General features: G+C 52.4%; 2 protein-coding genes across 9 annotated transcripts in view; one reads left to right on the forward strand and one right to left on the reverse strand.

Annotated features, from left to right (window-relative positions):
* ERI3 (ERI1 exoribonuclease family member 3) overlaps window positions 1-14,459 on the forward strand; it is a 127,210-nt gene extending 112,751 nt beyond the window's left edge. For 5 of the 6 annotated variants that reach the window (XM_087446071.1, XM_014796439.2, XM_087446070.1 and 2 more), the window contains one exon: window positions 13,930-14,459. In XM_087446071.1, coding sequence (XP_087302197.1) covers window positions 13,930-14,012 — 83 coding nt within the window. In that variant the 3' untranslated portion in view covers window positions 14,013-14,459. Of the gene's footprint in view, window positions 1-3,621; window positions 4,069-13,929 lie in introns of those variants that run through there. The other variant, XM_087446072.1, reaches the window with a different exon arrangement.
* Window positions 14,460-14,870: 411 nt separating this feature from the next.
* Window positions 14,871-23,582, reverse strand: DMAP1 (DNA methyltransferase 1 associated protein 1). Of its 3 annotated transcripts, none has more exons than XM_087446067.1 (11): window positions 23,477-23,582; window positions 23,178-23,326; window positions 22,538-22,629; window positions 22,087-22,282; window positions 17,040-17,198; window positions 16,761-16,928; window positions 16,278-16,463; window positions 16,049-16,120; window positions 15,667-15,739; window positions 15,230-15,525; window positions 14,871-14,985 (listed from the first exon to the last, which is right to left on the reverse strand). In XM_087446067.1, exons 2-11 carry the CDS (start codon window positions 23,280-23,282, stop codon window positions 14,926-14,928), a joined length of 1,407 nt encoding a protein of 468 aa, XP_087302193.1. In that variant the 5' UTR covers window positions 23,283-23,326; window positions 23,477-23,582; the 3' UTR covers window positions 14,871-14,925. The 3 variants fall into 3 exon arrangements, with proteins under 3 accessions (XP_087302193.1, XP_087302194.1, XP_087302195.1); XM_087446068.1 differs by having other exon boundaries at window positions 23,481-23,578; XM_087446069.1 differs by lacking the exon at window positions 23,477-23,582 and having other exon boundaries at window positions 22,538-22,721; window positions 23,178-23,288.
* Window positions 23,583-25,382: the final 1,800 nt, after the last annotated feature.

Here is a 25,382-nt window from a genome sequence, read left to right on the forward strand (position 1 = left end):
CAGAGAGGCCCACACAGGCCATTCACAAGCCTCCAGGCCATCGTGCTGCCACAGCAGCAGGGAGCTCACCTGAGTTTCCTGATCTGTGCAGCTGAGGGCTCATGGTCTTGACGGCCTCTCGGGAGCCACAAGCACAAGGCCAAGAAATGAGGCGTGCCTCAAATCAGCAGGGGTGGTGTGAGTGTGTGTTTGTGTCGGGGTGCTCAGGATGACTCCTTGGTAATCCACCAGGACAAATGCTGGTCGTTTAGGGAGAAGCGTGTCCCCAGGCTGGGCCTTGCTGGTGTAGGGGTGGTCCCCTGCCCCTTCTCAAGCCACTCTCCTCATGCCCCCTGCACTCCAGCACAATACCCTCCCTTATTTTCTGGAACCTGCCATGCCTTCTCTCACCTCAGGGTCTTCCCACGTGGTTTTCTTTTCCTTGGGAGCCCCTCATTCCCACCCCTTGGCCTAATTAACTCCTGTTCCTCCTTCACAGCACAGCTCCAAGTTTGCTTCCCCAGGAAAGCCTTCCCTGACTCCTAGACTCAGCCCGTCCTCCTCCCCTGTGCACTTCTCCTCCATAGCACCCTGCACTCCCCCTTCATAGCATTTGTCACAGTGGTAGTTAAAAAATAAGTTGTTAATGCCTCTCTCCCCACTAGATTGTAAGTTCCCTGAGGGCAGGAATTTATGTCTGTTTTGTTAAGCTTGTGTCCCCAAAATGTAACATAGTGTCTGGCTCATGTGGGTAGATAGTAAATAGAATGTGTTGTTTTGAATTGAGGTAAATTGAGATGGCCCTGGCCCACCTCTGGGTGCCAGGGCAGAGGGGGAGGTGGCTAGGGAAGTGCCTGGAGCTGAGGTGGTTCCCATTAGTCCTCATGATTAATTCACACCACACTGTGATGGAGTGGGCTTGTCCCCAGTCAGCGCCTCCACTGGGGCCCACCTGTTAGCGACAAACAAACAAAGGGGATAAATAATGCATTGGGAGCTGAGCCAGGCAAGGCGGAGGTATTGAAATTAATAGGGATTAGCTGAGCAGCTTGAGGATGAAATATTTACCAGGTGGGCCTGAGCTTAGGGAGGGCAGCCCCTCCCCGAATTCCCAGGCATAGCTAGGCCCTTCTCCAGGGCATCATTGGCTAGGACTGGGAGCCCCAGCACCACTACTACCACCCCGGATGCCTTGGTTTGCAGGCCAGACTGGCCAGACTGCTGAGATCTCAGGTCCCAGCCAGTCTCCTGGCACAGCAGGTCTTGGGGAAATCAAGATCCTAGGAAGGAGTGGAGGTGGAGAAGGGGCCAAAGCCCTGGGCACTTTGGAAGCTAGGGACAAGAATCGTGACTGGTTTTCAGTGCCTAGGCATGTCTAGGCTTCTGGTGGCAGATGTCAGGCCTGGAGTAGGTTACCTGTGGTCCCGTCCCATCCCCTGGATCTTTTCCTGCAGTCTGTCCTTTCTTCCACCTAACACATATTTACTGAGAGCCGCTGTGTAGATAATGTTAGTGCCCTCAAGGGGTTTGTGGTCCAGCAGGGATGACAGAGGCAATCACAGTGCGGGAACATTGGGTGCTGTGGGAACAATGTGGGAACACATAGAAGGGGTTCCTAATGCAAATGTGAGGGCCCAGGTAAAACCCCTCAGGAAACAGCAAGCCTGTGTTCCGAGGGACGAGGGGGAGCTCCAGCTGAGAAGTGGAGGAGGCGCTTTCCAGGCAGAAGAAAGCGTGTGAAAAAGCAAGAGCAAAGAGCCTGAACCCCTGGCCCAACAGGAGAGTGGGAAGGATGAGGCCGAGAGGGGAACCTGGGCAGCCCCCCGGAGCTTTATAAAGGAGTTTGGACACTATCCTGAGAGCACTGAGGCACCGCCGGAGGTGGCTGTTTGTTGTTTTAATTATTAATTCAAACTTTTTACTTTGAACTAATTTTACATTTGCAGAAAAGTTTCTATATATCTCTTACCCAGCTTTCCCTAATGTTAACATCTTACATAATCACAGTGCAGTTATCAGCACCAGGAAGTTAACATGGGTAGTATGCTATTAACTAAACTAGAGGCCTTATGTGAATTTCACCAGTGTTTCTACTAATGTCTTTTTTCTGTTCCAGGATCATTGAAGGGTTTTAAAACAGGGAGTGAAATGACCAGATTTGTGGCTTAGAAAGACACCATGTGGGGGAAGGGCACAGCTGTTGCCTAGATGAGAGATGGTGGTGCCCTGGACCAGGATGGTGGTAGTGGAAATATAGGTTTAGAAATTATTGGAAAATTTGTGGTAAATAAAGCTCGGGGGTGGATAAAATTGCCTAGGGAGAGTAGAGAGTGAAAAGGCAAGAGGGCCAACAGCAGCTCTGAGCAACCCCACATCTTAGGAGTGGTCAGAAAAAAAGGCAGGTACAAAGGAGCTGGAGGAGGGTTGATGGAGAGAGAAGGTGGTGTCACTGAAGCCAAGCAAAGAGAGTTGCAAAGCATGAGTTAGTCCATTGGGTCGATCTAAACCTGAAAAGCTTCCATTGGACTTCAGCCCCGGGAGATCATAGGGATCATAAGAGAAAGCATTTTGGTAAAGCACTAGTGGGAAATCAGATTGCAGGGTGGGAAATGAGGAAATGAGACCTGGAGGGTTAACAGCTCAGAAGTTTGGCTATCAAAGGGAGGAGAGATGGGGTACTAGCCACATGGAAAAAGGAGCTAAAGAGAGGTTGTTTTTTAAGATGGGAGAGATTTAATATTTTACATGCTTATGTGAAGGAACCAGTGCAGAAGAAGCAATTGAAGCTGGATCAGAGAGAAAGGAGGGTTACTCATAACATAAGACCCCTGAAAAGGCAGTAGGGTTAGACTCCAGACCCAGGTGCAGGGGAGGGATGGGCTTGAGAAGTGACAGGATGAGAGCAGAGGATTGGCACAGATGCAGAAGAGTGGCTTCTGTGTTTCCTGTGAAGTAGGAGACAAGTTGTGTGGGTGAGGAGGGCAGAGGTGATCTTGGGGGTAGGGGATTTGAGATTTGTCGAAAGTAGAGAAAATTTGAAATTGTCACTAGGGCAAAAGGGGACAGAGCATGCACACTGATCAGGAACATAGAAGATTGGCTGGGCAGTTTTAAATACCCACTTGAGGTTGATGACTATGATTTTATGAGTGGCACGAATCTATATGGTTGTGATTTTCTCTGTCACACTCAGCCTCGAGGCAGGCATAGAGAAGGCAGAGTTTGGGTCTTTCCAGGCAAGGGTGATGGAAGGAAAAGGAAGCAAGAGAGGTGAGAATATTAGGAAGAAAGGATTGAGATAATGGACTGTGGAATCCATGCTCCAAAGTGAGGTATATGGGTGATGTTGCTAGGACAGAAACTGCCTGGTATATACCCAATATCCATTGCCCTTCTTCCTCACTAAATAGAGCCCCAATAATTAGGGGCAGCAGTGTGTACCCAGTTAAAAGACAATACTTTTTTTAGTGTCTCATACAGCGAGATATGGTTATGTCTGAGTTCTGGCCAGTGAGATAAAAGGAAAAGGGGGATCTCTAGGAACAATATTTAAAGGGAAGTGACTTAGCTGGAAAATACATTATTCTTGCTTTTTCCTTCTTCCTCTTTCCTAAAATGTGGATATGATGGTTGGAGCTCCAGCAGCCATTTTGGACCATGAGATAACCTGGAAATTGGAAGCAACATGCTGAGAAGGTCAAGTCAGAAGGAAACCTGAGTCTGATGACTTTGTGGAGCTGTGAGACTTTTAATCAACTTAGATTGCAAGCTACAGACATAAAAAAAACCTTTCTTAAAAAGTTGCATTTTCTTCTCTGTCTGTTTTCATGGGGGTTCCTGTCTAAACTTGACTCTTTTAGTGGTCTTAGTAACGGAAGCCAGTGTCCTGAGATACAGAAAGAAACAATTTGATCAAATGTTTCCAGAGAGCATAACAAGGGTTACCAGCTTCCCAGCCTGAAACAGCAGTGTCCTCGTTGCCCTTTGCCCTGCGTCCTCCATTCAGCCCACGTTCCTACAGGGTCCATTTGTTATGTTGTTCTCTCTCCTGCCTTTACATTCTGTATCAGTTAGTATGCTTTTCGCTTCAAGAAAAAACCCAATTTAAAATATCTTAAATAATAAGAGGATTTATTACCTCCCAAAAGTTTGGAGGTAAGGTGATCCTAGGGTTGGTTAATTCAGCATCTCAGCAATGTCATCAAGGACCCAGATCTTTTCCGTTTTTCTGTTCTTTTATCTTCAGCATGTTCTTCGCAGGCCAGCTCCCCTCAAGGTTGGAAGGTGGCTTCTGCAGTCCCAGACATTATGTGCTGACATGAACACATCCAGCAGAATATAAAGGACTATTTTCCCCTTGTGCTTATCTTCTTAAGAGTGAAGAAATTTTCCTTGGAGGTCTTTCAGCAAATTTACCCTCATGTCTCCATAACCAGAACACGTGGCCATTCATAAAGCAATGACTGGCAAGGGGGACAGGATCACCACAAATGGCTCGGACCACCGAGGAGTCACCCTGCACACGAGGGAGGAGTGGGTTCTGCTAGCTGGGCAGAGAGGGGTGGCTGTTGGGTAAGCATTCAAAAGGGGATGGGGAAGAAAGTGAAGACACAAGGGAGAGAGTAGAGGTGTAAATGGTTTCAAGGTTCCAATGCGATGAAAGAAAAAGTGTATTATTGTCAGTAACTAGGGATATTTGAATTTAATATTTCAAAGGAAGAGCAGTGGAGGATATTAAAAAAGTGGAGGGTGTGACTGTGGAAATAGGTGGAAATGAGTTACAGTGGACATGGTCATTAGTGCTGAGGTCCAGGAACCAAGAGGCTAGCAGTAAGTTTCTCAAAGGACAGGATGTAGAGGCTGTGACAGGCAGGTTTCTGGGAAGGAGGTGGCCATGGTCTGGATTGATAGCACATGTGCACAAGAAAGGCTTCAAATAGGCTCCTGCCACATGGGTCTGGGGCCAGTCACAGGTGCCTGGGGCAGTACGGGCAAGTAGCCTAACCTCTCTGTATCCCTGTGTCCCCATTTTGGAAAGAATCTGCCCTGGTTGGTTAGGCCATTCTGGAAGGGCGTCAGGCCTGTCACCTTCCTATTGGAGCCACTTAGGGACCTCCAGAAGACAGTCCCACAGCAGACCTCTAGGGACAGGGTAAGGTGGAAGCTTGGTTGCGGCAGAGGTGGCAGCCAGGTATGGCTGATGTGCTCAGCTGTTCTCAGTAGCCACCTCTCCGCCCCGCCTCCCCAGCCAGGTCCCCTTCATTTGGCCTTAGGTTATCTGGCTATCCTCTGGCACTTCTAGCTGTGGCATCCCAGAACCAGGAGAAGGCTGAGGCTTCTTGGCCCCGCTACCTGGATGGGGCCTTAGCTGGGAACAAGTCGGGGGAGGTGGGCACCCATTGTAATGGCCAGAGCAGCCGCCCTGTTACTACGGCGTATTTCACTTTTAATTCTGACATATAATGTAATGATCTTTTTTAAGGCCCGATGATATTATCTGCCTGACTAGATTATTGAGTCTTCATCATCTCCAGATAAATTTATGGCCAGGACGAGGCTCAGGATTTATCATCAGTCAATAGAGCTCGATACTCTAACAAGGCGTGTAATAAGATATACATATTTAATGATCCAAGGGGAGGAGCGCTAACGGGAACCCAGAGTGAGTGGTCCATGGGGCCGGGGCTCTGCCCTAGGGCTGCCGTAGCTGTAGGGGCGTGGATGTGGTCTCTGCCCTGTGGTCCCCAACTCTGGCCTTTCTCAGGACCACCTCAGTCTCCTCCTTGTCAAGACCCTGAGGAAGAGGGAGACAGGGAAAGGATGAGGAGGCACTAGGGACAGTGTCAGAGCTGAGGCCTAGGCCTCTTCAGCCCAAAGGGTGTACACGCACCCCACCAGCAGACTCCTCTCCCCCACCCAGGCCTTGGAGGGGTCGGGGTGTCCTTAGACCTGTACGCCCAGGCCCCTGAGCGTTAGGGCAGGCCCACAAGGGGAGGGAGTGCCGGGGCTGTGTGCCCAGGCCGCATTGATGGTGACGGATGGTTTTTCATTACAGCCTCTCAGGTCCTGCCCGCGCCCTGTGTGGAAATTCTATTTATTCCCTAATTTGTAAAAATTCCCTCTTTATCTGATCCCAATCAGGGCGGGGTAATTGGCTCTCTGGGGCAGCGGCTGGGGTCCTTGATGAAGAGCTATGTGGATGTACCCAGCCCGGCCCCCGCCCGGCCCACCACTAGAGCCCACAATTAATAATGATTTGCAAATGGCAGACAAGCAATAACACAGAAAGATGTGGCGTCCGCGCTGCCTCTTCATTTCCTCCCCTCGCAGATATAAATGGCCACAGAACAAAAACCCAGCACGATAAATTCTGGAATTAGTTATTCGCTGGGATAAATGGGGCCTGGAGCTACTGGCCCCTCTCCCGCCACCCTTCTTGCCTGCTTTCCCTGATGCTGGTCTGTCCCCAAGTGTGTTCCTGAGCCTGGCCCCTGGCTCCTCTGCATCTTTGGGCCCTGGTTCCCCACCTTCCTCCTAGACCCTTCCCCACCACTCTGGCTACCCCTTCCTGTGTGGCCCAGAGTTAGGAGTGGCCCACCTGCTCTGGGTCCGTAGCTTCCTCAGCCTGCGCCTCCTCTTGTTGACCTCTCTGGCTGCCCAGCCTGGCTTCTGTCCCCATTCGGCACTGGAGTTTGAATAGAGTTGAGGTCTCCTGCCAGGCCTGAGAGTCTGTATCAGGGTTGGTCTTGGGTATCTTCTTTGGCATTTGGGACCAGCCCGGTCATTTGCTGGCCAAGTCTGAGTTGGGTTCCTGGTGGCCAAATATGATGTGACATAAGGGGTTTGATGCTGTGCTTCCTGGTCAGGCTGTTGTGGGACCTTGGCACAGGCGTTTCCGGGCATTATGCCCTCTCGGCCAGGCGCGTGCTCTCCCCGCCCCCCAAGTGGCTGTGAGCTGGAGGGTAATGGGCGTGTAATGGCCTCATTTCCATGCCCGGCCTCCAGGAGCGGTGGTAAGTGTTTGATTGCCTTAATTTCCAAACACATCATTATCCCAGCTTTACCAGCGCTTAATAAACACTTTATGAGGATTTTTTTAAAAACATCTTCGGTCCGCATACTTCTCTGAAGTGATAAACTCTAATTAAGTCTAATATTTAAAAATATGGTAATGGTGAGTTGTTTGAATAAGTGGACTGCATTTCTGTAATTTCATTATTACGTAAAACACGTTAATTATTTGGAGCACGCTTATTATGGAGAGAGAAATCGCCTGCTAATCAAGATGAAATTGCCTTTTCCCCTTATTGTGGAACCACCATCATCCTTCACCATCAACCCTGTGGCACCTCCAGGCACCTCGGTGGGGTGGAGGGGGGTGGGGAAGGGGCTGGAAGAAGGGGTCACTTTGAAGTTGAAGCTGTAAGGGCCCTGTTTGGGGGGTGGGGAGAGGGAGCTGTGGGAGGGTGTCTGTGGGGAGAGGGAGTCTATGTCTTGGGGGTGCTGTTGGGTGGGCCAAGGTAGCCCTGTCTGGGGGCCCAGGGGACTGTGTGGGCCATATCTGGGACAAGGAACAAGGGGTTGTGGGATATCAGGGTATTACTGTTGGAATAACAATATTATTGGATATTATTGTAATAACAATAATAATAACAACTACCCCAGCTACTGTTTTAAGTACTTCAGAAATAAAAACTCATTTCATCTTTTTAACAGCCCTTTGACGGAAGTAGTTGCTATAATTAATCATTTATTCCCATTTTAAAGAAGAAACTGGAACACAGAGAGGTTAAATGAAGTACAGTAACTTGGTCAAGTTCACACAGTTATTAAGTGATGGCAATTGGGTTTGAACCCAGAATCTAAGGATATACAGGTTTGAACCCTCTGCTGGTTCAGTCCTAAATTCACTGCCTTGGCCCCTGTCTTTCTTCTGAGCTACCATTTGCTGTTGTATCCTGAACTGAGATGTTGGCCCCCAGCGTAGAGTTGCCGATTTAACAAATAAAAATATAGGACACCAGTTAAATTCGGATTTCAGATAAACAACAAATAATTTTTTAGTGTATGTTCCATGTGGGGCTGGGGACATATTTAATTTGGCAATCCTGTGTCACGTAGGCTCAGGATTGACCCATTGGCCCTTTGCTCTCAGGCATGCTGCTGGCAAGATGTCCAGACAGACAGATGTGGTGACAAAATGAGGTTCTAGAATGTTGACACACCCAGGGCTCGTGCTCTCTCATCTTCACATGATTCCTGCTCCTTGTGCTTTTCTCCCTACCCATCTTTGCTGGCCCTTGCTCCGTGGGCTCTGGCCCCATTCCTCACCAGCTCCTGCAGATTCCTAATAAGGTGTGTTACTAGGCTGAACTTTTTAGGCAGGAGGCTTCAGGTATCTGAATATTCCTTTAGGCCACTCTGCCTCATAGCCCCATAAGGTCAATAGCTTGTTACCCTGCTGCCCCTGATGGCCCCTCAACCAGTTGCCTCTGATCATTTCATGTTCATTCTCTTTCCTGGGTGCAACAGACCCAAGTATGGGAATTGTATATATGATAGAGGCATCATTTCAGAAGGGTGGGGAAAGTGTGGACAGTTCGATCAGTGGTGACTGGACAACTGGCTGTCCACTAGGGAAAAAATAAAGTTAGATCTTCTATTTCTCACCATAGATAAAAATAAATTCCAGACAAATTTAAAAAGTTAAATATAAAAACTGAAAGTATTAGAAGCAAATATATGATAGTTTTCTAATAACACTGGGAGGCGGAAGACCTAGAAACCATAAAGGAAATGCCTGATAAGTTTAGATGTCTCCATAGGAATCTCAAGACTAAACATATCAAAGCTAAGTTCATCACTGCCCCAAAGCTGCACCTTCTCTGTTTGCCTTATCTCGGTGAGTGGCACTAAGATCCTAGACTTATCCCTTCTCCAGCCCTCCCAATCCTCGCATTAAGTCTTGCTTATTTTATTTCCTAAAAACCTCTTGCCTGCATCCACTTTTCCACATCACCGAGATATCTCCACCTCTATCTCCACTGCCACTGGCCTAGTGCTGGGCCACCATTTCTGGCCTGGACTGTAGTAGAATCTACTAATTGGTGTCTCTACCTCAGGGTTTACCCCTCCAATCCTCGAATGATAATTCTGAAACCCAGATCTCTTCCTTCCTGCCCCTCCTTAAACATGTTCGTGTTTCTTCAGCATGCCCAGAATAATAAAATCTTAAGCTGCTTAGCTTAGTATTCAGGGCTCTTCAGGGTTTCCTCTAGCCAGTCACTGCTGACCTTGTCAGCTTCATCTCTTGCCACTCCCCTGCCTCTTAGTCTTCATCACCCCTACTACCTGCTAGACTTAAAATTGTTTTGGACACTCCACATTTCCCTTCCAGAAATGTGCCTGTGCTCTTCACTATGCCAAGAACACCTGCTCACCTCAACCCTAACTTGTTGGCTAGCCCCCTCCCACCCGCCCCTCAGAGCTCTGCTTGACTTTGTCGTTCCAGGAACCCTTTTTTGATCCTCAGACTGAACGAGGTGCCTTTTTTGTGCCTCCTTTTCTCATAGCACTGCTCACTCTGCACCACTGACAGGTCTGTCTCTGAGCTCCATGAGGGCAGGGAGCTACAGGGGCTGTGCTGCCCTGTGACCCAGCATGGCCCATGTACACCTGGCACACAGAAGGTGTCAGTGTGTATTTGCTGAATGCATGAGTGCATGAATAAATGGTCCTCCAAGAGTCTCCTTGGGCCCCTTCCCTCCTGAGGGTGGCCCTGGCCCAGGCACTGCTTCCTGTCCTCTACTGTTCAACTCCCAGATAGGAGCAGCTCACTGGAGCATGTGAGCCTCACGTGGTTGCCCTGCGTGAGCTCTCACGAGCTGTCCTAAACAATCTGAGCTACCTTTCCACTAGCAGCTCCCTTGCCAAGCGGATATTTGACTACCCTGGGGCCCAGCCAACAAGCTTATCCTCTGTTAGGGGCTAGCCCCACTCACCTCTCTGAGGGATTTATATAGCTGCACCCTTCCCATTACAGTCTTGGTAATAGAAAAATATTTCCAAAATTAAGAATATTACTGCCCAAAAAAAGAATATTAGAGGGTCATCTTGTCACAAGTTAATGACCCTGCAGGAAATAAAGACAGGTTAGTCTTCTAGAATTTGTGAGGTGAGGAAGACCTGCTCTTGGAGGCCTTTATCGTGGGCACAGGCTGTGCCCCCACCTCTCCCACCTCTACCCCATAAGAGCTTCAGGCTGGCTTCATTAGCTCAGTAAGAGGTGCCAGAAGTTGTGGCTGCTGACCCAGGTGGCCCAGGGCTTCAGAGGACTCTCCGAGAGGCCCTGTTGTCACCATGTGCTGTTGTCTCTCTGAACTTATGGCCTATTAAAGCCCCAGATTTGTCTCTGTGCTTCTTCTGCCCAGTTTCTTCATTTTCTAAGTATGCCATTGACTTTTTACACTCTTCAGTAGGTTGCATTGACTCTTATGAAGGCTTTAAGGGCAGAAAAAGAGCCTGGGCTGGAAGTCCATAACTGTCACACCACTGACTTGCTGTGTGAACTGGAACAAGTGCCTTCACCAATCTGGGTCTCTCTTTTTTCATTGTAGTGGACCAGCTGCAACAAGCTAGACTCCAGAATCCCCAGTACACAGGATCAGTAATCAGAGTTAGTGGAGTGAATGACAATTGGTTTCATCAGGTGTGCTGCCCTGTGTCATCTATGCCATAGATTGTACAATATACACTTTCTCACCATTGGGTCATCCAGGAAACTAGCATCCTTGCCTTCCCTTCAAGAAGAGAAGAGGTATTCCAAACATAAAGCATGTGCACAGACATGTGGTTGTATCACCTGTTTAGTCCTCACTGAGGGGGCGTCCATTATCACTCTAGTGGAGGACCCTGAAGTCCAAAGAAACTAAGCACTTGCCGCAGGGCACGCAGCCAGTGGACACAGTTAAAACTAGCAACAGGTCTGTGAGACTCCAAAACCCACTTTGTCATTTTCAGAAAACTGGTTCCTTGAGACTGGAATATGGGGATTGGGGTAGACGGTGGCAGAGGTGAGACCAGAGGTTTCAGGGATCCATTTTTGCAGGGCCTTTGCCTTTAGGTCATATTAAAGAGTGTAGACTTGAAACTGAGGGCAAGGGGAGCCACTGAAGGGATTTAAAGAGAAAAGGACGTGATCAGATTTGTGTATGAAAGATCACTTTGGCTACAAGAGAATGGATTAGAGGGAAGAAAAAGAGGACACGCTGTTGTCCTAAGAGCAAGAAATGGCGGGGTCTGGCCTGGGGGTAGCTGCCAGAGTGAAGGGGGAGTGGATCATTAGACAGAAGAAGATAAAACCTGCAGTTCATACTTGATCAGATTTGGGGAGTGAGGGGGAGAGCAAGGTGTCAAGCCTGACTCTCAAGTTCATTTTTGGGCATTTTGGGGTGTCATTCATTGGGATGGGGAACACGGGAGTGAAGAAGCTTGGGGGAGAAAATTAATTACTGGACGTCTTGAGTTTGTATGGCTATCTAGAAAGAGATGTTCCGGAGGCATCTGAATCTGTGGTCTGGAGCTCAGGGAGAGATCCAGGCTGGAGACGGCAATCTTCAGGGGTAGCTGAAGGTCTCGGGATGTGGGTGAAGCCATCCGTGTGCAGAGTGGGGAGAGGCAAGGACAGAGACTGGGCCATGTGGACTTTCTCCCAGCTCAGGGCCCGGCACAAGTGGGAGGTCACTGCTCACCCACTGGATGGCTGGTTGCCTGGGGGGAGGAGCTGGCCCATTCACTTGGGCCAGGGGAGGCAGACTGAGCGATTTGACCAGCAATGAGGGAGGAGCCAGATGAAGTCAATAGAAAACTAATTTTCTTTTCTGCTGGAAGAAATGAGGTGTGTGGCCGCTGGGTAATTGCAGATAACGAGGGGACTTATTCTTAATATGCACAGCAACCATGGTCCCCAGAGTGCAGGAGACAGGCAGGATGGGAGGTGCCCTGACAAGGCTAGACTTATTTGGGAAGAAAAGCACCCCATTGTAGCCCTTTCGGGGGTGCCATCAGAGCCCCTGGGCCCTGTCATAAACCCTCCCTGCTCCTGGGGGCCTCCTGTCCCATCCCCACCCCCATCCCCACCCCTCCTGCACAGCATTTCCTGCCCGATTCCCCTTCCTGTCAACTGCCTAGCTCCTCCTGTCGAAGCCGCCTCCCTCCACCCTCTACCCCCACAGTACAGGCATACACACTAAGGGAGACAAATGACGGGGCCTCAGCTGAGCGGGGTGCGTGTCTGGCCCATAAACCACGGGGATGGGTCACGTCTGGAGTTGCCATGGCCGCCACTACCCACCCATCCGTCTTCCCACTGTTGTGCCTCAGACCAGCTCTTGTGGCTTGCTGAATCCCTGCGGGAACAAGATGTCCCGTGTCTAGGTCCTGGGTCACTTCTCCATGCCCACATCCACCAAGGGTACATTGATACTGTGTTCTGCAAGAAGGGACCCTGTGTGACTTGTCTGGCCCAACCCAGAGACCTTATCTGCTCTAAGCAGGGTCTGCAGAGCTGGTGTCTGGCTGATGATACAGGCCCTGGGATAACCAGAGACTCCTGCAGCCCTTTTCTAGCTCTGGTGGATCCTCTTTCCTAGTCTAAGGTCCTGGAAAGGACAGGCTGTGGGGCTCAGAGGAAGGCATTGGTCCTTGACAGATGCAGAGGCCTCCTGACCCCACCTTGACCTTACCACCCCCCACACACCTGATTATGACATCGATGTACAATACTTCTGCAATCACAGCATCAATCCCTTGAGGGTTTGTGGCAGCTGAGGTCCTGGTGATGGCCCAGAAGCATCTACGGGAGGTAGGAGAGGGGTGGGAGAGGCAGGGGAAGGGAGTTGGGGCTGCTCTGGGCAGTGGAACAGAAAAACCCAGGCACTTGGGCCATTTCTCTCCTAGGCTTACTATAGAACAAGCTCTGGGCAGCTGCACCTCCTGCTGGTGGTAGTGGGACAAGTCCTGCCCATGACCATGATACTGAGGCCATGGAGTACCTGTTCCTGTGGCCACCAGGGTTCTAGGACAGTTTTTGAGTTTCTCACTGGAACCAATACGGAGAAACTGCTGTGACAAGGTCTGGCAGGCACAGACGTATTTAACCTGAGACACGGCCAGAGACAGGGCTGAAGCCTGACCAGCACCAGCTTTGAGCCTCTTGGGGTAGGAGAGGCAGGGCTTGGGCATACACAGGCTTGTCGAGTAGATGGCTGCTGGCCAGGGTGTTAAGAGCACCACAAACCTGGACCCTCTCTACCCGTCGGGCTGCACAGGAGCAGGTGCCCAGGCAGGTTGCTGTTGGAGCACACAAGCCTAGCCCCAGGGCTGGTTTCCCAGAGCCCTGGCCTGAAAGTGCCAAGGCTTGTGCCTTGTCACCAGTGATTATGGCCTGGGCCACATCCACACACACAAGTGCCAGCAAAGTCACCCTGGCCGTGGGCGTGATGAATGGCCGCACAGTAATGAAATGGAGACATCAAGGCGGGTGGCGAGAAGACGGAGTGTGGCGGACGGGCCGTCCCCATGTGGCGGCAACAAGAAGGATCGCCCAGCGGCCGGGGGCCGTCAAGGGAGAAATTACACATTTACTCTGCCTTTTTCTTACTGCGACGGCGCCCATACATCACCACTGGGGCCGGGGCGGGACACGCTGGCCAATTTCCAGCATGAATTATGGGGCTGAGAAGCATTGAGACCAGGCTTCCTGCTGGCCCAGCATCACCCAGCCCAACCTGAGGCTGGAGATGCTACCGGCAGGGGAGAGGACCCCCTGGTTGAGAACCTGTGGCTCCCGAGTCTGACCCTCCATCCCACCCCCACCAGTGTAAGGGCACCAATGGACACGAAGGGGAAGGAGCTGGGGCCTATCTAAATGTTTTCTCTTCCTTTTTTTAGATGACTGCAAGAACATTGCCAACATCATGAAGACACTCGCGTATCGAGGCTTCATCTTCAAGCAGACATCGAAGCCATTCTGATTGGCCGAGGATGGGATGGGGCAGGACAGGGTAGCTGCTTGGCCCAGCCCAGAACCCTCCTCTCCCTCACCAGAGGGGAAAAGGGAGAGTGGCACAGCTCTACGTCCAGAGTGTCCCCCAGCCTGCCCTGTGGGCTTGTGCCCTGGGTAAAGGCTTGGCCACTTGGCCCCTCTGGAGCAGACACTTTGTGCCCCCCACCCCCACCCCTCAACCTCAGCCCAGTATGAGCCCCTCCCATTGTGGGCCTGGGCTAGGGGGACCCAGGCACTCACCACCTCCTCCCTGGTACACAGGCTTCTACAGGGGCCATCAAGCTCCCCTGTACCCCTCCCATCTGTAGTGCATGGTGTGTGGTGCCCCCAGGGCTCCAGGACAGATCAGGCCCCACCTCGTGTCTACCCCCATCCCCGCTGTGAACGTGCCACTGAATAAAGTCGGGGAAATGAGGCCCTGGGTGTGTGTGTGAACCAGGCCGTGCTGTGCCTGATGCTGTCAGGGTGTGCAGAGGTTAGAGCATGTTCCAGGCTGCTCTCTGCTCAAGGCCACCAGTGTGGCTGGTGGTCACTGGAGCACCTGTGAGACCCTCACTGAATATGCACAGGGACTGTCTGAGCACAAGGTTATGTTTGAACCTGCGGCTGAGACCACTGCTATGTGTGGACCATCTTGAGTGTAGAACCACAGGTGTTTCCAGGTACCGGTGTTTCAGCAAAACTGGCAGTAGTTAGAGGGCTGCTAAGGGCCTCAACGTAGGCAAGCCCCCGTGACACCCCCGAGGAGTGGGTGCGGTGACCCCTCCTGCCCACCCTCCCAGCCAGGGGCATCAGAAGTGGTGGGAAGGAAAAGGAAGCAGCTCAGTCCAACTCAGCAGCTCTATTTACACAGCAGCATCACCCACACCCCGTGTGGCCTCTCACGGCTTCTTGGCTTTCTTCACAGAAGAGGAGCTGGAGGCCGATTCCCGTCGCTTCCTCTGAGGGGAGACAGAAGGTGTGGAGGTCATTGGCCCCCAAGGCCTGATTCAGACTTGGTGCGTGTGTTTCACACTCTCAGGGAAGGTGAAGCCCACTGGCCACCCACTCCTACCCTCAGTCTCAGAACCCCTTAGAGTGACGATTCCTGTCGCAGGCACTAAAGGGAGAGGAGTGTGTACATGCACGTGCTCGTGCTCACATGCAGGGCCAGCTTGTGCTCTCTTGGCCCGTCCAGGTTCTTACCGAATTGGGCGTGAGGGGTGCACCCACCACATCAATGATGGTGTCCTTGGTGGGGTCAGGGCCAAGACCAGGTTCGGGTACTGCTGGCTCCACAGAGACCGGGGCCAGGCCTGATGCTGGCGTGGCGGGGGCCCCCAGCACACCAGCCCGGGCCAGGGCCTCGTGACGGTGCCGCAGCATCTGTAGCTCGTACTCGCAGTTGGCGCAGGCCTGCTTGAGCTCATAGAGCAGCACCAGGTCACTCCGCAGCTCATTAAACATGTGCACCAGCTCCTCCGTGGGTGTTGGGCTCAGCTCTGCGGATGGGTGGGCGGAAGGCACAGGGGCAGAGGCAGGATGTGGTGGAAGGCTGGCGCCAGGAACTGACCTCCCCCGGCCCAGCCTTGACCCACAGCCTCAGATGGGTACCTCCTGTGGAGCCCAGCGCCCACACTCACCCACGCCAAGCTCCAGCAGCATCTGTTCCAGGGCCTTGATCTTCTTCTGTCCCACAGAGCTTGGCAGCTTCATCTGCAAAGACCCAGGCAGCTGAGCCCTCTCCCCCACAAGCGGCTTAGGGTGCAGGGGACTCAAGGCAGTGGGGGAGTGGAAGAGAAGGTAGCCCCTGGAGGCAGCTCTGAGTCAGAAAAGGAAATAGCCAGCAAGTGGAATATAGTGAAAGCTGTGACCTCAGCCTGGCCACATCCCCAAGAGCCTAGTGAGGCCACTTCCATCTGCAGCACATGGCACCACCTCTCCTACTGCTCCAGCCCCACGGCCTGAGCATTGGGGCACACAGAGCCCAGAGCCCAAACACGCTGAAGGAGGTGACTCACATACCCGCTGGCTCCGCAGCGTGACGCCTGCAGACTTGAAGTCTGGAAACTTGATGCCTGCAGTCTCAGGAACAGCCTGGAGGAGGAGTTATAGAGACCAAGGCGTCACAAGGAGAGGACCCAGTGTGAGTCTCAGCACCCTGCCAGCTCTGGATGCTCTCAGAGCCCTCCTCTAAGGGTCCCCTGTGCCAGGCAACCCCTCCCGCTGAGCTGGGCTGACTTAGTCTCCACACCGGCTTCTCAGCCTCCTTCTTCTGGGGTAGCTTCTTCTTGGGTGCCTTGCGTTCCGTGCGCCGCTGCTCTGCAGTGGTGTCTGCCGCTGTTATCAGCTTCTGTAGGTCCTGGCTGCGCTTCTCCCGCTCCTTCTTCCGGGCCTCGATCTTGCGCAGCTCCTGTAGCAAGTACTCCTCCTCCGCCACCTGGGAAAGCGAGAGATGCTAAGAAGTGCGTGAGGGCACACTGGGGAGTGAGGGTAGACAGGGAGATGAAGGGGTGCTGGGCTGTCTGTGAGGGAATCTGAGAAGTAAGGGATCACGAGGGAGGGCTATGGAGAGCAGGGAGGGTGGCCAGTAAGAGGCTGGACTCGGGGGGCGGGCCACACAGGTACCAGTGGGAGGTAAGGGGACCTGGGGGAGGGAGTTGAGGGCATGGAGGTTGGAGGCAATGGGCACGGGGTTTCAGGGCACGGAGGAGAGTTTGTGGGGCTCAGGGCTGACCTGCTCTGGGGTACGGTTGTAGAGACGCTCCAGCTGTTCCTTCCGCCGTCGCTCATGCCCAGCATCAAATACTGGTATCTTGAGGTCTGTGCCTGGCACGGCCCGCACGTTGGCAAGCTTGGCACAGATGTGGTAGTACCGCTCCTTCAAGTCCTCCACAGAACGCTTCTGAGGGTAAAGACGTGGGGGGGCGGGAGGATGAACGCTCAGAGGCACGTGGAAGGGACGGCACGGAGGTAGTGGGTCTGCCACACGTGCGAGTGCACGACACCAGCTCACCTTGAACTGCTGGTGGTCATACCGGTCATGGATAACTACAAAACGTAGGTCAAAGCGGCGGCTAAGGTCAAAGAGGTGGTCCGTTTCTGCCTTAGTCCAAGCATCATCATGAAGGTAAAGCTGGTACTCTTGCTCTGAATACACGGGCACTTGCACGGTCTATGGCACAGAGGGAGAGTGGGGGCATGCCCACGTGATGTCACGTCCAGCAGGCTCCAGCCCCTGTGACCACAGCCCCTCCTGTTTATTGCCAATCCCGGGGCTGGACAAAAGCAAACCCTCTGCCTGCGGCCCTGCATAGGGCAGCCTGGGGATGATGTTCCTGAGTGAGGAGAGACAGTTTCTGCTTGGCCAGAAGCCCTGGCAGGCTCTAGGACTGCAGCCTGCCTCTACCTTCATTCCAGGAGCCACTTCACCACGCCTCAGCTCCAGAGCCTCAGTAACAGGGCACATGCTCCTGCCCCCACAACTAAGGTGAGGGGCCCACAGGTGAGCGCTTCTGTGGAGTCCAGAGGTCAACTTTGGAGAAGGGCAGATGGCTAAATACTAGAGAAAGGCCCAGGATTCCCTCGTCCATGGAACACTTGTCTGAAGCACTCCTGCCACCCAGTGGTGACAGTGAGACTTGCAGCTCCCCCAGAGCTGGCCAAGCTCACCTCTCTACAGAAAAGGCGCCTGAATCCTACCCCCAGCATGTGCAACCATGCCCATGCCCTGGCCTGCCCTCTCCCAGGCCCTGTGCCCTAGGCCTCCCTCAGGGACAAGCAGCACCACCACTAGCTGGGTCTGTCAGAGACCCCAGGAAGGAGTCAATGCTAGGCTGCACCACGGAAGTTTCTCTTCTCCATCAAAGACCACACTGGCTCTGAACCTGCTCTCAAGACCCTTATTTCCAGCTGCCTCTTGGATATCTCCTACTGCAGGCCCCACAGATACCTCAACTTAATATACGTTTAGGTGACAGGTGTTAACTAGACTCGCTGTGGTCAGCACTTCACAATATATACAAATGTTGTACACCTGAAACTAATATAACATTATACATCAATTATACCTCAGTAAAAAATAAACCAACTTCTTATGTTCAGTACTGAGCTCACCACCTCCCTCAAACATCTATGTCCTCCAGTCCAGGCCTCAGTCAGTGTCACCGTCACTCACCAGGTGCCCAGGCCAGAAACCTGGGCTGCACATTTACTTCCTACCTTTCCCCTTGACTCCTCCCCTTCCCCAAATCGTGGCTTTACCTCTGGAATCCCTGTCTCCACTGCCACGTCCCAGTCCAGCCCACCACTGCCACTTGCTGGATCAGAGAAACAGCCTCCCCACTGGTCTCTCTGCCTCCATCCAATCCTCCTCCAAGCAACTCTCCATCTGCAGCCAAGAGTGATCTCTGAACAGTGCTCCTTAAAAGACAGCCTGCAGACCAGGGCTGTCTGCAGACTGTTATCACTGCTCTACGCTAAGTAGGGAAATTGAGAGTAGGCATTTAGAAATCTTGATAATTTTACAACAAGTGTACACTGCTGGATCTAATGAAGAAACAAGGACTTATATTTTGTCTTTTCTTGTAATTTTACTATCTTTATCAGTCTCTGGATTGGAAATTTTTTAAAAAGTCCTTCACCAAAGATAATTTGAGGAGCACTATTCTAGAATATATATCTGATCATGTTACCCAGCCATCTCTATTAAACCCCTCCAAGGCTCCCCACTACTCTAAGATAAAAGTGCCTTCTAGATAATTCACAAACTCCTCAAGAGCAAGGGTTGTCTGGTTCATTTCTATCTTCAGGGTTCAGCACAGGGCCAGGCACACTAAAGGTATCAATAAATATTTACTGAATATTTCTGTTCAGTCAGTGAACACATGGGTGAATGACCTGGCCTCTTTCTGCAGCCATTGATCCTCACGGACCCTAAGTTCTACCCACATGACTAGCAGTTTCTGAAACATACCAGGCTCTCCCGCTGAGTCTCTGTTGTTCTCGCCTGAAATGCCTTCCCACTTGCACATCCCTTCTACCTAGACAACTTCTCATCCTTTTGATCTCTTTCAGGCATCATCTCCTCTGAGAAGTCTCTCTGGTTTCCCAGGTTTGGTTAAATATCTCTCCTATGCATGTCAATTCCATTTAATTAAAAAAAGATACTCAGGAACTCTGTAGCCAGTCCCACTCTCAAGGAGCTCACAGTCAAGCGAGGGAGACATTCATTCATTCAACAAATATTTATCATGGCCTGCCAGACCTATGCTGGGGACACAGTGCTGAATAGGACAGACAGGGGCCTTACCTTCTCAGAGCTCACAGTCCAGCTGAAAAAATAATTGAGTAGAGTGTGGCAAGTTTGATGACAAAGGCGTGCCTAGGGTGTAATGAATGATACCTGATCCAACCTGGGGATAAGGGATGGTCAGGGAAAAGGTAAATGAGGCCTGGCTCAGTCTTAAGGGTAAGTAGCAGTGAACTGGTGAGGGAAAATGGTGGAGGGAATCCAGGCAGAGGGGGCAACACAAACAGCGATGAGAGAGAGCCTGATGTGTGCGGGCCTGGCAGTCAGGGACACGTGAGGGAAACAAGTCAAGGGCAAGGCACAGAGAGGCGTGAAAAGAGCCTGAGTCAGCAGAGGCCAGCTGCACAGGCCTGCGTGCCCGGCTGAGTCGTCCAGAATCCATCCTGAGGGTGAGGGGAGCCAAGAAGGTTAGCTTTAAAGAGAAGAGTGAAATGGTCATGCCTGTTTACAAAGACCACCCTGGCAGTGAGGACAGATGGGGTGAAACCAGAGCCCAGGAGACCAGCTGGTAGGTTTTAAAAATGATCCAGGTGAGCAGTGAAGAGGCCTGAACTAAGGAAACACCAGTGGAAGGGAGAGAAAAGGGCACAGGCTCGAGAGGCTTTGGATGGAAACCACAGGATGCGGCAACCGGACGTGAGGGTGAGGGAATTGTCACAGGTGACGCCTGTATTTCTGGTGTGAGTGAAAGAGTAGCCGGGGAGCCACGGACTGAGAACAGGACCCCAGGAATGGGCAGTACTGGAGGGAAGATCATAGTTCACTTTACACTGACTTCATTCTCTACCCATAGTCACCACAATCTTTCTAAACCTCAGATCTGATCCTGACACTACTCTAGTTAAAATCTGTCAGTGGCTACCCAAAGACATCAGGGCAAAGCCCAAATTCCTGAGCCTGGCTGCTGAGCCCTGCCTGACCTGGTCCCTGCTGCCCTCTCAGGCCTCCTCTCCCACCATCGCCTACCTTGGGCTTTATGCTTCATCATAGGGAAATGCCCGCAGCAACCCACACGTGACTGGTTTTCTATCCATGCCTTTGCTCATTCTGTCCCCTCTGCCTGAGAAAGTCACTGCACTCCTTTCCTAACATCACCTAGTGACATCCTCCAAGACTCACAAGCTCTAACTTCTGCAGGAAGCTTCCATGACCTTCAGGTCCTCCCAATATAGCATGTATCCCACCAAACTGTAATTGCCTAGGCCTCCTCCCACCCCCTCCCCAACAATGTGGAGGGTTTCTTGAGGGCAGATATTGTGTCTGATTCATTTTTGTGTCCTCAATGCCTAGGGCTTGACTTGGCATGAAGCAGTATTTAATGAATACAGAATGAACATTCTTTTGTCTTCCCCTCAAATGGTCTCATCCAGCCTTCCCTCCTGTTGCCTCAAACGCCTCACCTCTTGGTTGTCCCTTCTCAACCTTACATCTCCTGCCACTCTCTCCACTGGACCTGAGAGGCCTAAGGATGGTGGTGAGACGGAGGAAAGCCCGGCTTGGGGCATGGGGGGGTCACACGTGGATGTGCCAAGTCTGAGAAGCCTGTGAGCCATCCAGGGAGAGGTGTCCAGGTGCAGTTGGATATACTGGGCTGAGGGGAAAGAAGTCGGGACTTGGGGTCCTGGGTTGAATCCCCTAGTGCTTTCAGGTTTCAAGTCTAGGCTGCTCCAGGCTGCAGGGACCGTGAGCCATAGTGTATAGTGGCTCAGACAATGGCCTAGGAAATCCTAGCCCAGCCCAGCTCTGCCTCTCACTGGCTGGGTGAGTCTGGGTAAGGCCTTCTCCGTCTGAGCCCCAGTAATCTAGACCAGAGACAAGTCAGCTTAGACTGGGGTGCTGGCACAGAGGATGAAGAACATAGGCAGATGTGATTTGTTATGGAAACAGAACCAGCAGAAATCAATGATTAGATCTATCACCGAGGTCTAGCTCAAATGCCACCTTCTCAGAGAGGGCCTCCCTGACCACTCTATCTAAATTAGGCCTTCCCTACACCTACAAGTTCACTCTCTATTTCATTTCATATCCCATTCACATCCTAGTTTCATTTTATTGATGGCTCTTACCTGAAAGAATCCAATTTATTCGCTCACGTGTTTGTTATCTGTTGTCCCCTACCTTCTCTGTCCCGTTGTTGACTGAAATAATGTGAGAGCTAAGGGAGAAACTAAGTCAAGGATGATTCCCAAGCTTCTGGTTTGGGCAACCGGGTGGACAGTGGTGCCACTGACTGACACTGGGAACAGGTTTGGGGTGGAGAACAGAGAGAAGACTACGAGTTCTGCTCAAGGGTACCTACCTGATCTGAAACACCTGTGGGGCCCTCAGGGCGAGACGTTAAGTAAACGATTGGATAGGTGGGAACTACTGCTCTGGACTGGAGACATTAAGCTGGGGTCACTGGCATACAGAGGGAACTGAAGCCACAGGGGAAATGAGACACCAGGGAGAAAGTACAGAGTGAGAGGAGTAGAGCATCCAGGACACAGGTCTGAGGAACAGCGACATTTGAAGGGTCAAGAGAAGCCACCAAAACCCAGAGCAGGTCCAGGAAAGGACAGGATCCCATAGACAGAAAAGACCCACAGAGTCCTACCTGCAGGTAGTCGCCACAAGGCCTGAGTGGGTGACCATGGTTGGGACAAAGGTGTGAGCATGCCTCTGGAGCCAACCCTAGGAGACTGGAGAGCTCACACAAGTGGCTGAGGGTGGGTGGGCAACCTTGGCCTATGTCCAGATGGTGGTGGCTTACCTTATTGAACCTGGCGAAGGGGTAGTCCTTGCCCTCCTCAGCTGCCCGTCGCCAGTGGAAGAACATAGCTCCATCCTTGCGGGCGGGGTTGGTGAATGGCATCCACTTCCAGGGCCGCACCTTCTTGGAGCCCAACTTGGCCTTCACTGTGCGGTAGCCTTGACCAGTGTCACTGGGTAGCAGTGGCGGTGCATCCCTGGCAGCAGGGTTTAGGGAGGTGAGAGTCAAGGGGTGCAGAGAGCCTTTGGGCCCAGGTTGCTGATCTACCCTGGAGCAAGGAAGTCATGTCCTGGAGCGAGAGATCTGAGCTCCTCCTGCATCCTACTAAGCAAGCAGGACCCCTGGCTGGGGAGGGAAGGCGGGGAGAGAATTAGCGGAGAAACCTAGGAGTTCAGGACATGCAGGTGGGTCAGGGACCAGAGCCTGGGGGACTTGGGATTCTAATACTTGCTTCTTGTCAGAGTAGAGCAAGGCATAGACCTCCCGGTGCATGCCCTCGGGCCTCTTGAACGTCAGTGTCTCGGAGGACTTCTTGGACTTTTTCTGAGGAAGGAAATCACAGGAGAGGAACCACAGCCTAGACTCCCTTCCCTGCAAGTTCTCTAGGCCAGCTCAATCCCTGAACAAACCAGCACCTATAGGTACAATGACACACATACACACTATGACACATGGCACACTACAAAGGCACATTTAAACCCACTCACAGGGCCACCCCCAGTCTGAGCAGGTCATTCTCCTCCCACCTCCACCTCACCTGGGTAGATTCCCCCACCTGTCAGAGGAGAAGGCACTTTTGCACCATCTCGCTGAATGTCACACCGACTTGGGGCCCCAATATCCCACGAGCGTCACGCTGTCCTAGTCCTCTCTTCTCTTACAAGTGTCAGACCCTCTTGATCCCCACCATTTCCCACAGGTGTCCCACCTCCTCTGTCCCAGCTCATCAAGGTGACACATGTTCTCGGTCCCGTTATGCCGCACCTCTGACCGCCCATCCCGCTGGAAGTGCAGCACCCCGTCCTCATCCCCGCCCTCTCTCTTCCGCTATCACTCCTCCCCACCTCCTCACTGTCAGGCGCCCCTGCTACCTTGTCCGGGTTGATAATGTCCTTCTTGCTGATGGTCCCGGAGGCTGCATCCCCCTCCGGACCCCCGAGTTCTAGAATGTCCCGCACATCGGCGCCCGTAGCCATCGCGCCTGAGAGATGGAGAGCGCCCCGAGGTCAAGGGTCAGCGCCTGCGGAGGGACCAGGCTCAGATCAGGGGGTGGAGCCACTTCAGCCCCGGGGGGGGCGGGATGAAGAGGCAGGCCGCGAGGAGGGGGTGGCCCAGGTCAGGGCGGGGTTCTGCCTGTGTCCCGCCGCTCGGGTCTTCCTAACGGTCCCACCTGCCTGCTAAGCCCCAGCGCCGCTGTGCCTGGATTCGTCAGCTGCGGGGCCCACCGCACCCCTATTCCCGCAAAGCCGCAGACAGAAACTTCCGGTCGTGCGCTGTAGAAACGCGGCCGATACGAACAGTTCCGGTGTGTGCTGCGCGGAAATGGAGCCGGCTGGCAACCCAGTGTGAAAGCTACTGACCGCGCGGAGACTGTCGGCGCCCTTGGCTCCCACGAGCCAGTCCGTGTCCGTGCGGTGCCTGCTTGCTAGCGTTTTCCGTCTACGTTGCTGTGTTGCATTTCGGGCACTGGAAACGGCGCAGAGCTTTGGACCTTGGTAGTAGGTTAGTGTCTCTGAACCCGTGTCGCATTTGTGAAATGGAAATTGTAACGGTCCCTGGTTAACAGGAGCACGGCGCCTGGCACACCTCATTTTTCTGTTAAATGAGTTAGTGGTTTAACTGCCCCTGCGCGGTGAGTGCTGAGCGTTGGGGGTGAAGGGAGGAGGTAGACGGGGTGCCACCCTGGGGCCAGGCCGGGACGGCGAGGCCGCGGGCCCCTGGGCGCCGCTTCCCGCAGCCGCCTGCGGCGGGAGCCCGCTGCGCCGGAGCGGGCGGAGGCCCAGAACGCAGCCCCCGGAAGAAGTAGCCCTCGAGGGAAGAAGCTTGCTCGTCTCCCCGCAGAGAGAGGCTTCGAGAACAGGAGGTCATGCGGCAGCCCAGAGGGACTTGGGAAGCAGCTCCCAACTTCAGCCTCTGCAAACCGTCCTGCAATATGGAGGACACGTGGGCATTGAGCATGGGCGATAGAGTGGGGCTTGAGGCCTGAAGGAGACCAGACCCCAAGCCAAGGCTGCCAAAGATCCACGGAGGGACTGGAGGAGCACACGGCCCACACAAGTTGGCTGTCCGTGTCGTAGCCTGTTCTGGTTGGAGCGGCTGGAGACTCAGCAACTGCAGCCACAAGCCTAGCTAGACCCCAAAACTTTGGAGAACTGGGCCTGGAGGTACAAACCTTGCCCTGTTTCTAAGGCCTGATTCATAGGTGAATCCTCTGAACTCTAAACAGGTTCTGGAGAAGCCAGGGTCTTGCAGCAGAAATTGCGCACAGGGTAAGGGAATGGTCCTTGGAGCCAGAAGTGGACAGAGCAGTGGGAGAGGGTGCTGCACCTCTGCCTCCAACACTTGACTCTACTTATAGTTAATTAGTTGTGAAATTATTTGTTTAATGTGTATATATCCCTTGATAGACTCATTTCTGTGAAGACAGAGATCATGGTACATAAATGTATGTATGTGCCAGGCATTGTTCTAGGCTCTGGGGATGCAGTGGGAGAAGAGATACAAATATCTCCTGGTGGGGCTTATATCTAGTGGAAGAAGAGAAGCACTGAGCATGTAAACAATAAAATAGTGTAAGTTTTGATGATGACAAGAGCTATGAAAAAAATACAAGAGGGTACTAGGATGGGGGAATGTTTTACGTAGTGTGGTCAGGGGAGTTTTCTCTGGGGAGCGGAAATCTGAGCTGGGGTTTAAATGATGGAAACAGCCATAGAATACCTGGGGAAGGAAGGCTTCAGACAGGAAGATTAACAAGTGCAAAGTCTGTAAAATGGAAGGAACTCTATATGTTGAAGGGATATAAAGAAAAAGGCCCGTGTAGTGGGTGTTGGGTGAAGAGGGGAGAATAGGGAGACTTGAGAGCAGAGGTGGGCGCTGGGGGCCGTGGGGAGGAGTCTGGGTTTTACACTAAGGGCAGTCATATGCCATCCTGTCTTGGCCACGGCCTGGATTCTACTCCCGGCCTTGGAGTGCCTCTTGAGCTGCTGTTATTGGGAAATGCCCCAGAATGACTGGTCCAGAGCTTCTCATCCCTTCGGGGAACTCATTCTGGGGACTGGGGAAAAGGGGAGGAG

Source organism: Ceratotherium simum, chromosome 22, assembly GCF_057802395.1.
Source record: "Ceratotherium simum simum isolate JZ-2026a chromosome 22, ASM5780239v1, whole genome shotgun sequence".
In the NCBI taxonomy this organism is placed as follows: domain Eukaryota; kingdom Metazoa; phylum Chordata; class Mammalia; order Perissodactyla; family Rhinocerotidae; genus Ceratotherium; species Ceratotherium simum.

What these genes read in the sequence shown, in the direction of transcription:
- DMAP1 (XM_087446067.1), bottom strand. Translation starts at nt 23,282, where the DNA reads ATGGCTACGGGCGCCGATGTGCGGGACATTCTAGAACTCGGGGGTCCG. An exon ending in ATGACCACCAGCAGTTCAAG is followed by an intron (nt 16,929 to 17,039) that starts GTGAGCTGGTGT and finishes CTTTACCCTCAG; the next exon opens with AAGCGTTCTGTGGAGGACTT. An exon ending in ACAACCGTACCCCAGAGCAG is followed by an intron (nt 16,464 to 16,760) that starts GTCAGCCCTGAG and finishes TCGCTTTCCCAG; the next exon opens with GTGGCGGAGGAGGAGTACTT.